Raw genomic sequence first — 15494 nt, forward strand, 5'->3', positions numbered from 1 at the left:
AGATTATGTCAATTATTTTGCTTTAGTGTTTGCTCGTCCCTTACCACCCCTGGGCTGTTCTCCCCCATCCTCCCGGGCTATTCTTAACACAGTTGCTAGAGTAATTCTTTCAAAAGGTACATCAGAAAATGATTTTCTTCTCTCTGATCCTCTATGCCTCATCTCACTCAAGGTAAATCCCAAAGACCTAAAAATAGCTACAAAGGCTAAAGGGATCAGTACCCTCGCTACATCTCTGGCCTCATGTCTTAAAATCACCCTCAACTCTGCTCTAACCACAGCAGCCCCTTGCTTATCCTCAACAGGCTAAGTCTGCTGCCCCCTCTGCCTAGAAAGCTTCTCCCCAAACCTCCTGACAGCTCACCCCCTCACCTCGTTTACGTCCCTGCACAAGTCTTCTCAGCGAGGCCCGACCCGAGTATCCTCTGTACAACATCAATCCTACACCTCCCACCACTTCCTGTCTTCTCTGCCATGCTTCATTTCTCTCCACAGTGTGTGTCACCATCTGAGGATTTTCTTGGTTCTTATTTGATCCTATAAAGGATGTAAACCTCATGATGGCTGAGGGTGTGTCCATTTTGATAACCAATGTGTCATTGGTTCCTAAAAGAGTGCTCGTCATACAGTTAGTTGTAATTGAAGGAATGAATAATTTTAAATCAGTGGCCCACAATGTTGGGCTTTTTTACATTATATTGATACCATCCAGAGAGTCACCTCAGATAGTTTTTGACAGGAGTTCTTGCTGAGTTGGAGAGGATTGAAAACAAAGGCCGAAAATTGCTGCATTAGGTAGAGGGCTGTTTCGCTGATGTAAGGTAGCGTGGGGCTGGGAGTGGGGGGCAGGTGTGCAGACGTGCTGGGTGGCTGTTTGATGTTCTAGGGCAGTTGTAACAAGGGCCTCAGAGATGTGACGGCAATACAAAGGGACAAGGGGAACCTTCATAACATTTTTAAAGCAGAGTCAACTAAAGTTGACAACAGACTGAAAAGGTGGAGGACACCTCAAGGACTGGGGGCAAGTCCAGGAAATGACTTAGTAAAGGGCTGAGAAAATGATGGCGGGATGAGATCAGATGGCTTTCCTGGTGAAAAAGAGATCAAGGAGGGACAATGAGTTTGGTTTCAGCACGTTGACTTTCTCTAAGAGAGGGGGGCAGGGGCGGAGGGAGAGGGAGAAAATCTCCAGCAGACTCCCCCACTGAGCACAGAGCCTGACACGGGGCTCGGTCTCACAACCCAAGATCATGACCTGAGCCGAAACCAAGAGTTGGGCACTTAACCGACTGAGCCATCCAGATATCCCTAAGTAGATGTCGTTTATAAATAAGAGAGCTACTAGACTATGTTTTTGTTTTTTTATATAATGCATGTAATCCTTATTACAGAATTAGTGTCATATGGAGAACGTTTGGAGAACAGAGGAAGGAGTAACAGTTGCTTCTAATACCACTACTACCACCATCATACAATCACTTTAGCACATTTCCTTGCAGTCTTTTTTCCTGGGAATGAAGATTTTTACATGTAGTTTATACACACACACATATACCTATGTAATGTATACACACATATATGTATACATGTAGGAATGCGTGCACTATGTATATTGCTTTATAATCTACTTTTAATATTGAGGGATGATATAGGGGAACCCCACCTCCACCGCTTATGTGTGACCTTAGAGAAGTTCTTTATTTTCCTCTCCCTCATTCTCCTCATGTTTAGAATGAGAGTTATAATAAAAATAAATCCACCTTCTGGATTATTGGGAGGACTAAAATTGATAATAAATATAAAACCCTTAAAATATAACTTGTCAATGGTTTTTAATGTATTACAAAGTCTTCAGAATCCTAATTTTATTGAACAGACACACAAATGTTGCTTAACTTATCTCGCACTTTTGAACATTTAAATTGCTTCTAATTTTCCATGATTATAGAAAGCCTTGTGGTGAGCAAATTAATACCATGGTCTTTTACATATTTAAGTAGAACCAAGTGGTAGAAGTACGATTACTGGATAAGATGCATGACTAACTTAGGACTTTTGATTTAAGCTATTAAATTGTGCCCAGGAGAGAAAGCTTTTAGAGATGAAGCCTTTTTCTAGGCCAACAGAAATGAGCCAATGAAGGGGAAGCCAGTGAAAAGGAGAAGTGAGTGAGTGTATGTATATGTTTGCACACGTGCATGGGTGTGGGGTGGAGAGATGGATGTAGAAGGTAGAATTTACAAAGATACCCCTTCATTTTAGAGGTTAACCTTAGAAATCAGAAAAACCATGTTACTATTTGAGTAGGTGGGAAAAAAAAATGAGTAGAGTTCTGGAGACATTTTGAAGCATGAGTGAGGGAAGTTCCTAAAACACAAGCTGTATATCTTAGTTCTTCCAAATAAATCAGGAGATAAGGTTTTCCTCTGAGAATGACTGATGGGCACAGGCATAAGCCAAGAGTTTAAAAAGGGAAGAAAAGTTTGGGACTGTGGCAATAATTAGAGATAAGGCAGAACACTCTAATGTCACTTACTACCCCCAATTTTTAAGCTCCGAATTATCTGTAGTCTCTTGGTCTCTGCTTGTCATGACAGTCTAGAGAGGTGAAAGTACAAAGGGGAACATACCCAGACGGTTCCCACTTTAGAGATGCCAAATCTGTAAGATGCTTTTTTTGGTCTACAGCATATTCTCCTGTGTTGTATTGTGGGCTGGCGTGATCAGTGTGAAATTATTAGTCATTGTGTTCAGTTACTCTCCCCTCACTTTCTCTGGAAAATGGCTTTTGCTCCCATCTCTTCATCCAAACTCCTTTTATTAAGTGACTTCCAGTTTGCTAATCCCAATGGTCAAACTCTCAGTCTTCTGCTTGAGCCATCATCTGACCTTTTTGCCCCCGAGACACTCTGTTCACTTGGCTACCAAGGCACTAAACTCACCTTCTCTGTCTTCTAATTTGCAGGTCTCGTAAATCTCCTCCCCTGGTACCTTCTCATTTCCCCATCTTCCAAATGTTGGTGTATCTCAGGGCTCACAGTCCCTGAGTCAACTTCTCTTTCCAGTCTACACTCATTCCCTTGGTCATCTCACACAGTATACTGACTTTAAATATCCTCTATCTGCTTTTGACTCCCACATTGTATCTGTAGCCAGGATTTCCTCCCTAAACTCTTGGCCCAGAAATCCACTTGCTTCCTTGATATGCCCTCTTGGATATCTAATGGGCAACTTAATCTTATATCCAGACTGAACCCAAACTTCTGTCTTCTCTATCTCAGTTAAACTTGCAACACAAATCTAGTTGCTCAGGCCAAAAACCCTGGAGTTATCTTTGACTCCCTGATATCTTTCACACCACACAGGTAATGTCAGGAAACTCTTGTCAATTCTCCTTTCAAAACACATGCAGAATCTTCACTATGTCATGATGACTGCAACGTCCCCCTCCAGAAGGAGTTTAGTCAGTGTGAACAGTGCCCCCTAGAGTAGTGCATCGTACAGCCTGCAAGGAAATGGATGCTGACTCTGGTATCACCTTAGTTCAAACCATCATCATCTCAAATCTAAATTATTGCAATAGCTGCTTAACTGGGTTCCCTGTTTCTGCCCCTGCGTGCTTACTGTCTATGCTCAACATAGTAGGTAAACGAATTTCAGTAAGCCAGATCACTGTTCTACCTAGAACCCTCAAATGGATTCTCATCTCACCCAGAACGAAGGCAGAGTTCTCAAAATGATCTATGAGGCACTACTTCATCTGCCCATCCTCTCCTATTACCTCTTTAATTTTGCTTACTGTCTTCCAATCACAATGGGGTCTTTGTGGTTTCTTGAATGTTCCAGAAAAATGACGGTCTCAGGGCCTTTGAACCTACTATCATAGAATAGCTTGCTTCCTTACTTTCTCTAAATCTTTACACTCAAATGTAAAATTCTTAGAAGGTCTTCCCAGACCACTCTATTTCAAATTCCACCTCCTGTCCCCTCATGATTCCTATTCCTATTTTCTGATTTATGTTTCTTCCTAGGAGTTATCAGTATCTAATATATTTTGTGTTTTACTTACTTATTCTTGATTATTGTCTGTTAATATATCTAGGAGGATGTAAACTCCATGAGGAGAGCTACCTCTGCCTATTTTTCTCATTCTTTATCTCCAGGACCTGAAATATTTCTTGGTACATAAAGGCATATAATTACGTATAATTCCCCCCACCCTCCCACTGGCTGACCCAACTACAGAAATAAATGTTTAGTCAGGGTGTAAAGAACTTGAAATGGAGTAAGAAAAGGTGTTGGGGAGAGTTGGGAAAAGTAAAGTTAGGACGTTAAACATAAAGGACAAGTTAAGATGCACCAACTTAACTTTTAAGATGTAGTCTAAATACTTGTTATGTTCCCTGGCTCTTTGCTTTGTGGTTTACCTGTGAAGATTAGGTTTAAAAATTTATGGAATATGACAGTTAGAAAAGCTCTTAGAGAACACCCTCACTTTAGATGAGGAAATTTTTCTCCTGAGTTGTGCTGGCAGGTTTTTCAATAATTCATTGCAACAAAGACATGGTCCACTTGGCTCACTTAACGTTAATAGGTGACATTCACAATCCTGGAATGAGGAAACTGGCAACTAAGATGGGGGCAAATCCTTTCACGTAAAAAGACTGGATAGTAGTAGGCTCTCCCACCCAAACATTTTTAAACAAAGAATATGTCCATAGTTTTATGGACACATATTCTAAGGAATAAATGTACTTTTCCACTTTTATTAGCTATTTCTGCCTATCTAATTTAAGATGCCATTCCTGGTGGGGAAGAAAATATTAATGGATTAAGTTCATGTAAAAAGGGATTGAAATAGAGAAGAACATCTTTCCAAAGAAGTCAACTGTTGGATTTTTAGTCCTCGTAATCGCTTTGGCAGATAAGCAAATTGTGAGCCAAATAAACTGCTAATGAAATTAGCACCATTTATTTTATTTAAAAATTTACTTTTCCCCCCAATAAGAATTATGTTAATGTTAAAAATATTTAATGCGTGCAATGGTTCCAAACCTTACATTCCTTATTTGGAGTGTATCAGACATGGGCCTGCAGTGTGTGATTGCTTCTGTCTCTGCCAGCTGTTTACTTTACTTCTAGAAACAGATTATCAAGGCATTTGGAGGAAAAGGGGCATCTGGGTGGCTCAGTAGGTTAAGTGTCTGACTTCAGCTCAGGTCATGATCCCAGGGGCCTGGGATCGAGCCCTGTGATGGGCTGCCTACTCAGTGGGGTGCCCATTTCTCCTTCTCCCTCTGCCTGCCACTCTCCCTGCTTGTGCTCTCTCTCAAATAAATAAATAAATAAATAATCTTAAAAAAATAAAGGACATTTGGAGGGGAAAAAAGAAATTAACATGTTTCCCTGGATTTGCATTTACGTAGATTTTATTAGGGCAAAACTGGGAATCTTCTCCAAGCGTATTCTGAAATTGACAATGGAAAACAGATGGCTTATAAGTTTACTAAATGTATAGAAAACCCAACATGGAGCTAAAACCTTGTCAGAGATAAACTAGATCAGAGTATTTACACATTGAACAGTAAGAATGGGCATTACCTATTTTTATTATGGGGATTCCAGCTCATGTTATGTTATAAATTTTATCTTTAGTTTTTGTTGTTGTTAAATTTTTTAAAACTAAAGGAACTAAGAAGACAGGCTTTGGTTCTCACTTCTCAGAGAAAGTGAAGAATACACAGAAAAAGATAATGTATACTAATATTTAAACTGAATAAATATTTATTGTCAGAAACTACGTGTAATAACTTATATATCAAAATCAATGATCCAGGGTTCGGGTGTGAGGTAACTCTATAAGAGGTTGACCTTTTTTGTTTTTGTTTCTGATTAATTTGGAAGAAAATACTTTGCAGAGTATAGATCTGAACTAAATTTCTGACTACAGAGATTTCTGTACACAAAGGGAGTTGATCCTTTTTCCCTGTGTAGTTTTCTTTCACCTGGCTTTAAGTTCATTAATTTTTTTTACATAATCATATATAAAAGGATGAACAGAATGGGAGAAAATAAAAAAATGCTTTAATGACAATATTCCAAAAATACAATTTAAAAATACTCAAAAGAATGAGATAAAAATCCTTTGAGTAACATGGAAATCAAAGTGTGCTGTCTCTTTTTCTTTTGGCAGAACATAATCTTTCTCAGCTTTGATTTTTGTATTTGTTAAAAAGAAATACAAGTGTGTATACTTAGTAGCTCTGAGGTATTCACAACTCATATCCTATAGTTCTATGAAACTCACGATTAAGATTATTATTTTTTTTACAAAGCAAGAAAAAGAGATGTGGTATTTCCTAATTGGTTACAAGTAAAAATTTCATAGAATTTTTACTCACCACAAGACCATCTTGGTTTTCACTGAGTTCAGAAAGTTTGGAACTTGATTTCTGACGTTTAGGTTTGCCCCGTTCTCCAATATAACCAGAAGTATTCTCATACAATTTTTCCACTTCCTGAGCATTCAAAATACAATCTTCAAGGCTGTTGAACCCAGAAGGAATATTTTCTTTGTTGATAAGTCCCCTTCAATTAAAAAAAAAAAGCTTAATTTTAAAAGGTAAAAGGGACATTTTAATGACACTGTCACTGCATCACATGGGAAATCAGGAGAGTGCCCAGAAATTCCAGTTTGCCTCTTTGATAAAAATCTGAGCACTGAACTACTCCTGAGACCACTTGGTGCCAAATAAATCACATTACAAGAGAAATTATTCCTAGAGGCAAACTGGCAAGGACTCTGTTTCTACCAATGAACAACTTTTGAGGTTGTACCCAAAGTAATTTATATTCAAACAAGGAGAACAGTGCAATCTTACAAAAAAATTTCCTATTATTAACAGATTACACACACACACACACACACACACACTTTAAAGATTTATTTATTTATTTGGGAGAGAAAGAACTCGCATGTGCATGGGGGCAGGGGGCAGGGGGCAGAGGGAGAGAGAGAATCTCAAGCAGACTCCCTACTAAGTGGCGAGCTTGACACAGGACTCCATTTCATTACCCTGAGATCATGACCTGAGCCGAAATCAAGAGTTGGATGCTTAACTGACTGAGCCACCAGGATCCCTGCTACACACGCATTTTATAATACAATGTGTGGAGAAAAATCTGAAAAGGAAATATGACGTCTTTTTTTCTTGAATGGGACAAACTGTTTTCCCAAATGATAAAGACAATTTAGCACAGTAGAAAAGCATTAATAACAAACTCTGACTGCATTTGATAATCTTGATAGAAACAGTATAAGTTAATAAAAACTGTGGAATATAAAGCATTTTAACTGAAGTATGGATTTGTTATGTCCCAGTACAAGGAATTTTAGGATGTAAACTAACTGGAGGTCCTTCATGACTTAGTGTTTTTTTTTTTTTTAAGTTTTCATTTATTTATTTGGCAGGGTGGGGGTGGGGGAGAGAGAGAGCACAAGCAGCGGGAGCAGCAGGCAGAGGGAGTCGAAGTGGGTCTTGATCCCTGGACCCTAGGATCATGACCTGAGCCGAAGGCAGTGGCTTAACCAACTGAGTCACCCAGTGCCCCGTTCATGACTTAGTTTTAGAAGCAGATGTGAATGTCATAACTACAGAATTTAATTCACTTAATATTCTTGAAATTGTTGAGTATTTTAAACATTTCCTTAAGAAGGAGTTTTCATAAAGTTAAATTACTTAGCAAACTGTTTGTTTTTTTACTACATCACAGGACAAATTAAGCCATCAGGGTAGCATAATGGCATGCCAAGGTATAACTGAATGAGGTCTCTCCCTTATGGTATGACTGAGTTAAGGTAACACCCTAAACACTTATAGCTATATTTTGAAATAAATGAGCTCTAAAGAGCAAAGCAGACAACTATATTTTACCATCGGTTCAACCATATACAAAAATGAAATACAATGTTAAATATTTATTCTGCCATCTAAATTCACATCCTGTCTTAGACAGGCTTATCATGGAGGCAAAACTATGAAATAAATATGATCCTAATATTTTCAAAGTTATACTATCTTTGGTGATTTTTAGCACTCCATATTTAATTTAGTCTTATTTTATACACTTTAAATGTAAGTATATATACTTAGTGAAATTATAGAAAAGATTTATGCAACAAATATTAGAAATACCCCAAGTATAAAATCACAAAAGGACAAGGAAGAGCAGACAGGGACTAATACGTACTCGTGCAGATGCTCTTCAAGACACCTTTCTATGGACGGCTGGATGAATTTGGTCTCAACTTCAAAATTAATTGTTCTACTATATAAATTCTGTCTATCACTCTTCATACTTCTCCTAACCCCTGCGGTATACATCCCATTAAAATATTTTTCATGGGGAGGGTTTATGTTTGAAAGCAATTATGACAGTATTGTGTTTCCCCCCGAATTCCTCTGCTGAAGCCCTTACCATCTGTTAATGTGATTGTTTTTGGAGACAGAGCTTTTCCAGAGGTAATTAGGCTCAATGAGGCCATAAGGTGGGTGCTCTAATCCAACAGACCTAGTGTTCTAGTAAGAAGAGGAGGAGGGCCACCTCGGTAGCTCACTTGGTTGGCTGCCTTCAGCTCAGGTCATAATCCCAGGGTCCTGGGATCGAGTCCCCCATCAGGATCCTTGCCCAGTAGGGAGCCTGCTCCTCCCTCTGCCTGCCACTCTTCCTGCTTGTGCTTACTCACTCTCTGACAAAGAAATAGATAAAATATATTTTTAAAAGATTTTACTTCTTATTAGACAGAGAGACATAGTGAGAGAGGGAACAGAAGCAGGGGGAGTGGGAGGGGGAGAAGCAGGCTTCCTGCTGAGCAGGGAGCCCGATGCGGGGCTCGATCTCAGGACCCTGAGATCATGACCTGAGCCGAAGGTAGAGGCTTTAACCCACTGAGCCACCCAGGCACCCCTTGACATCACTGAAATTTGACATGAACTCAGATATCTGGAGCCTTTCACTTTTATCTAGAGTTTCTTCCCCACCCCTACAGACACACTTAATGTTCTGGCTATACTCAACTATTTACCATTCCTCTAATACAGCATTGTTTTTGTTTTTGTTTTTTTTTTTTTCTTTTTTTTTTCTTTTTTTTACTTTGCAGTAGGAATTTAGTATAGTATTTATATAGCAAATATGTACAAATGTCCAGTTTATTGTATTTTGGACAGCTGAAACCATTTTCACCTAACTACCCTTTGCTTTTAAGAAAAATACTTATTATAAAATTTTCACACATACAGAGGGGACACTATCACAATGAATTTCAATATACCCATCACCAAGAGTCATCATTTCCATGCACCTGGCAGATGGCAAGTTTTTTAATAAATAAACTGAATCCCTCTGCATAATGAATATATTGCTTAAACTCTGATATCTTTATGATAGCAAATAATAAGACTGATCATTTGCACTAAAATGAAATATTTATAGTCTTAGTCTATCTTCTGTACTTATTTCAAAACTCTGCTCTGATGACTTTAGTACAGACTTCATTGACCTTAATCTTACTCTGAAATATGGTTATCATTGGCTTCAAGGATATATTTTTTTACTTGGTTGCACCTTTAAGTTGTTAGGAGGCACAATAATAGACAAAAATACAATAAATTTCTAATTTTTAAAAACTCTTTTGAACAATTCCATACAGTTAACAGTTTTGACTAGAATAAAGCCTAGCTTAACCTTTTAAGCGAAGCCTGATGAAAATTTTGATAAATGAATCAATTATATGTAGGTATATATTAGGAAAAACATACTTACTATAGGCTATGATAATGATTCTCAACTTCTGCACAATCAGTGATATGTCATTATATCTCCTGGGGACATACTGGAGAGGACCTTCACGGGGACAAAAGTAGTAAGGTCTGGAGCCCTCAGAGATAAGGGCCTTGCTCCCCCATAGACCTGGTGAGCTCAGAGAGGCAGTTCAGTGTGGACTGGGAGTTGAACAGAAAGGACTTTCAAGGCGTGTTAATTACCTAGCATGTCAGGTCAGGAAGACACCATATACCTAGGAGGCTGAGGCCAACAGGGAGCATAGGAAGGGAACTTCTGAGTGTCCAGATCATGCACCAAGGAAAAAGTAACAGTGAGACTGTAAGTTACCAAGGCCACACACAGTTTGCAGCCCGAGATTTACTCACTCAGTGTCCAACTCTAGTCTGACCATAGTGAGTGACCAGCATGAGCAGTGAAAAGAAGAAAGGGAAGAAAAAAAGAAGAAAAAAAAAGAAGAAAAAAGAAGGGGAAGGTTAGAGTTTCACAGGTTGTTAGATTAGTTGGTTTCTACCGTTCTTTGTCTCCTTTTGTTCTCCTGATATTGATAGTAGAATATGATCAAGAGAACTTAGAATAGAAACATACCTGGACGTGGGAAACTCTGAATTCTGCAGGAAAGGTTACTCTATGTTCCATATTTTTCTGCTGTCTGTTCATTTGGACCTTACCCCACTGTGCTGTTCCCTGCTGCCACCATGCACCCACCATCAACAGTACCACCGTCTGCTCTGTTCTCTCTCTTGTGCTTACTACCACTTTCAACCTCTGCTTGCTATCCCTCTGTCCAAACAAAGAGGGTGGAAAGCATGATGTCGTGACACACTAAGGATATTTTAAAAATGCAATGTGTTGCCACATACTATTTGGCAAAAAATGAGACAGAGGATAAGAACAGTATTAAATAATTTGTACTTGCTGTGTAGCACAATATAGGCAGTACATAGGCTAATTATACTCCTAAACATTTTCTGTAAAGCTTAGTCAGGAGCTAATTTTGAATGTAAACACCTCCTGTATTATAATTTTTCTATTTTCTGAAGGTAATATTATAGCACTCCCTCCTATCCACCAGCCCCAAGGCAATTTTTTTTTTTTAAAGTGCTGCTTAGATCACTTAAAAAGTCAGTGGTCTATATCACTGATACTGCTTTATTTCTAAAATTACACTTGCTAGCATGTCGCTTAAACAACTTCATGATATGCAACACGGTGTGTGTTTATACCACTTATCTTTGGCGTCTTTCTTTAAGCACAAAGAAGTTTCCTTCCCCCCCACCCCTAAGATTTTTGATGTGCATTATGAATCCAGGTGAAAAGGAATGAGGGGGACTAGGATCTGATTTACTCTTTGACATTTCATAAGGAGTTCAAAACAGTAACTTTATAGAGACTAAATGCTATAGTAGATAAAAATAAACTTAAAACTTTCAGGAAAAATAAATGAATGGAACTTTATTTTCCTTGACATTTAAATGATGACTACTGAAAAATACAGAAGAGTAATTGTTTATTTGTATTTTATCAAATCCTCTAATGGAGACTAAAGTTCCTTATGATACTATTCTTGAAATTCACGTTGTGGGAAAGCTTAAAATTAGTCATTATGATAATAAAGAACTTGAGCATTTCCTCTTCTGATTAGGCTTAAGCTCCACCATTTTATACTGAAGTGTAGTCAACTATTAGAGTATTACAGTGATATTCTAGTATTGCATCAGGCCAATACAGTAGGGAAATCTGTTGATTTCATAAGTTAGTTTAACAACCAAATGAATGTTGTCTAATAAGAAAAAAATCACCCTGTGGTGGCTGGGGCCGGGGTGCGGTCAGCTGGGCACCTAACTCTTGGTTTCTGCTCCTGTCAGAATCTCTGCTCAGCAAGAAGTCGACTTGGGCTTCTCTCTTCCTCTACCCCCCACTCCCACCCACAACACACACGCACACACGTTCTCTCTCTCTCAAATAAATAAATAAATCTTAAAAAACCCCCAAAAAACAAAAAAACAAAACGACCTCTGGACAGGCATATGGGAATTTTTTCCTGCAGTGGTTCAGCATCCCTCTAAAGAAGATAACCATGAGGAAGCCCTGAAATGTATTAAATCAGAGGTGGCTTCCAACAACACACATCTAGACAACACAAAACATCCAGACCCAACTGAAATGTTCATTTAGTCCCTTACACGTTTCCAAATGTTCATGAAGTGCAGAATAGTCGAAAGGAAATTGTATAGTTTTAACCTGAATACTGAAATGGGAATGGCTATAACACGGTGACTAATTCAGGTGCGTATTTTTTAAAAGGAGAGGAGAAAATGCAAATAAAGCTCTACTGCCAACTCACACGTCTCTGCCACGTCGGACTTCATCCTGCTCTTTGGACTGGCGGCGGCGCTGTCTGGCAGACAGGGCCAGAGATGCTGATGACGTTCCTGATTCTGAATCCTCTGAACTTTGGCCTCCAGAGCTGTTAACATCAAAAAGATGCTGTTCTACTGCTGACCGGATGGTTCTTTCCAAGAGTCTAATGAAAGCAGAACACAGAGTCCATCAGGCAATCAAATTTATCAGTGATTGCCTTTAAAAACTTATATCCATAATTTTGGAATATCAGCATTTCCAACGGTAGATCTACCACAGCTTCATGAACAAAGACAACATATGAGACATCTCGAAATATCTGCATCGTGTGTTAAAAATAAAACCAAAAACCTGACAAATTCTACCAGTTTGATCACTGTGTTTCTCATCTTCATAGGTCCAGGATGACTGAAATGCTCACAGCAAGCCTAACAACATTTATCAGAGGCACTCAGGAAACAAGGGTCATTTAATATAAGGCAGAACGAGGAAATACTTTTTCCTCATAGAATAATAATAGACCTATTTTTACAAAGGTGAGTTCCGTCAGATTTCATACCAGCTCTGCAGAGGAAGACAGTATAGTTTACAAAGCAAACTGGCACAAATGATTTTATGATGCCTATTATCTATTTAGAATCCCTTTAAGATAAAATTATACAGGCAATAATGCTATTAAAACGCAACACCTCACCAGAACAATGACTACTTAGAACAGGAAAATCTTTCTAAACCGCCATGCAATTAAACTGTGATGTAAATAATTGAAGCCGTATTCATACAAACATGTGCTACTAATATGTGTTACTGAAGATGGCAGGGTAGATTTACTTCATCTAACATGAGGAAATACTTAAGCACAGGGGCTGAAAAGAGTGCATGGTGAGTTAGATAAGGTATCCTTTTTAAAGCTCTATAATCTTTTAATGTGTCTAAGCCTTCTTTTTTTAAAAATTTAATTTTTTTTTTTTTAGTGTTCCAAAATTCATTGTTTATGCACCACACTCAGTGCTCTATGCAATATGTACCCTCCATTCTTTTATCACCACACTATTTAATTTTGGGTAAGCTGGCAGGGAAAATTCTAAACATATACTCCTCAAATCATAATTTTCTGCACTTGAAAAAAGGATCACATCCAAACTCATCAAACTGTACACACATTAAGTATGTGTAATTCTTTGCATATTAATTAGACTTCAATAAAGGTATTAAAATTTTTAAAAAGAACCACATATTTATTTTTAAAATGTTCAGATGGGTTTTAAAAAATTTAAGAAGTTTAGATTTTCCAAATATAGTTTAATAACAGACACATGGTAATCTCATTAAAACTACTTGAAGACAATGAACAAATATAGTCTAACTTGGACATTACAACTTTTATATTTAGGGGTGCCTGGGTGGTATGGCCAGTGGAGTGCCCAACTCTTGGTTTTGGCTCACGTTGTGATCTCACGGTTGTGAGATTGAGCCCCAAGTCCTGCTCTGTGTTCAGCACAGGGTCTGCTTAAGACTTTCTCTCCCTCTCCCTCTGCCCCTTTGCCTCCAACAAATGAATGAATGAATGAATCTTTAAAAAAAGAGAGTTTTTTTTTATATTTAGAATTCCACATCCCAATGATTCAAGATTCCCTAATAGTGGTCTATAGGAATGTGAGTGAATTAACGTATACAAACAATTCCCACACCTTTTCCAAACTATACAGACAGATAAGAGGTAAAAGCTATTAGGAAATACACAAGTAGGAACATATATGATATGCCTCGGTATAATTCTGGAATCTCTTTAAAATTCACAGAACTAAGAGAGGTCGGTCCAGCTCTCTCATTGTTTCCTCGCCTAACAAAGAAGAAAAAAAACTCCCAATTCATTCTATGAGATCCAAATTCACCCTACTTAGTGCTTCTTTAAATTATTCTCTCTTCTACATTATCACACCTTTTCTCCACTTCCTCTTGATCCCTGTTGATGGAAGATGCCCTAAAAAGGTCCATTTACATCTCAGCAAGGAAGAAAGAGAGGTGGGTGTGATGGAATATCTTTGAGCAAGAAACTATTCACAAACATTTATTTAGTGCCTAATATGCACCAGGCACTTTCCTAGGTGTTAGGGATACAGCCATGAAAATGACAAATAAGGCCCCCATGTTTATGGAGCTTACATCACTATGCAGCAAGACAGGTAATAAACAAATCATGAACTTTCAGATAGTGATAAATTCTCTCCAAAATGATGCACGGAATTGGAGAAGGGCTGTGGGTAGTCAGGGATGGCTTCTTGGAGGAGAGGACATTTGAACAAAAAAGTAAATGATAAGAAAATGAATGGCCAGGCTGAGAAACAGTGCAAGAACTCTGGGGCAAATAGAAGGTTGGCCTATTCCAGAGACAGAATGTCACGTGGCTAAAGCCTAAGGAGCAATGTGGTCAGAGAAGGAGGCAGGGGCAGGTAACTGGAGCTTAGGTTTTAGTCTACGTGCAGCTGGTAGCCTTAGGAAGAAAGAGACACGTGACGGGCATCATCAGTAGGGCACTGTCCCTGCCCTGTGGAAAAAGGACTTGTTGCCATCACTGATTTGCTTTTGATTCTGTGTCCCTTTTAGATGGTAAAGTCCCTGAAGGCAGAGCCGGAGGCTTACTTGACGTTACACACCTAACGCTACCCTTGGCATATCACAGTTATTCAACAAATGTAGGTTGATTAAAAATAAGGAAGAAGTAAAGACACTGTACTACTTTAACCTTTAATGGCATCCTCCACTGAAAGATCTCTCTCCAGACACGTATTTTGTAAACATTAATGGACTCTGACATTATTTTGACTGAAACAAAAATCTTGTATGTTCAAATTGTTAGGCTGTCTCTAGTCACACACCCACACAGAAGCTCAAACAGGAACCCTTCTTTAGTCCTCTTCTCTCGGTGGTTTTAAAGATCATCATAGGTTGCTTACTGTATTAATTGTCCAATACTATACACCTTTAAAGTAGCTTTTTTTCTGTTTGCTAGGTGGGAAAGGGAAACCCAAATAACTTACTCTCCAGTTGCTGAAACATTGCTGACTTGGGATACATGCGTGCTGTGGGAAAGAAGCACAAAGAAAGTAGATTAGACAGAGCATGAGACTGTGCACCAAACGTCTGAAGGGGATTCCAGACTGAAAGTATTAGCTAGACTCTCAGTGACCCATGCACAATGTTTAACCCATCCACTGACAGACGCTGACTTTCACTTGTTTCTGGAATTAGAGAATGCTAAGTGTTTACTCCTGAGTCAGTACTGAGTG

The 15494-nt window shown here is 38.6% G+C and overlaps 1 protein-coding gene across 13 annotated transcripts in view; it reads right to left on the bottom strand.

Annotated features, from left to right (window-relative positions):
• Positions 1–15494, bottom strand: part of FAM13A (family with sequence similarity 13 member A) — a 353806-nt gene that overhangs the window by 54441 nt on the left and 283871 nt on the right. For 9 of the 13 annotated variants that reach the window (XM_047717965.1, XM_047717964.1, XM_047717962.1 and 6 more), the window contains 3 exons: positions 15246–15287; positions 12188–12367; positions 6402–6588 (listed from right to left, as the gene is read on the bottom strand). In XM_047717965.1, the coding sequence (XP_047573921.1) occupies positions 6402–6588; positions 12188–12367; positions 15246–15287 (409 nt within the window). The remainder of the gene's footprint in view (positions 1–6401; positions 6589–12187; positions 12368–15245; positions 15288–15494) is intronic. The other 4 variants (XM_047717960.1, XM_047717970.1, XM_047717971.1 and 1 more) reach the window with 2 other exon arrangements.

Source organism: Lutra lutra, chromosome 2 (genome assembly GCF_902655055.1).
Source record: "Lutra lutra chromosome 2, mLutLut1.2, whole genome shotgun sequence".
In the NCBI taxonomy this organism is placed as follows: domain Eukaryota; kingdom Metazoa; phylum Chordata; class Mammalia; order Carnivora; family Mustelidae; genus Lutra; species Lutra lutra.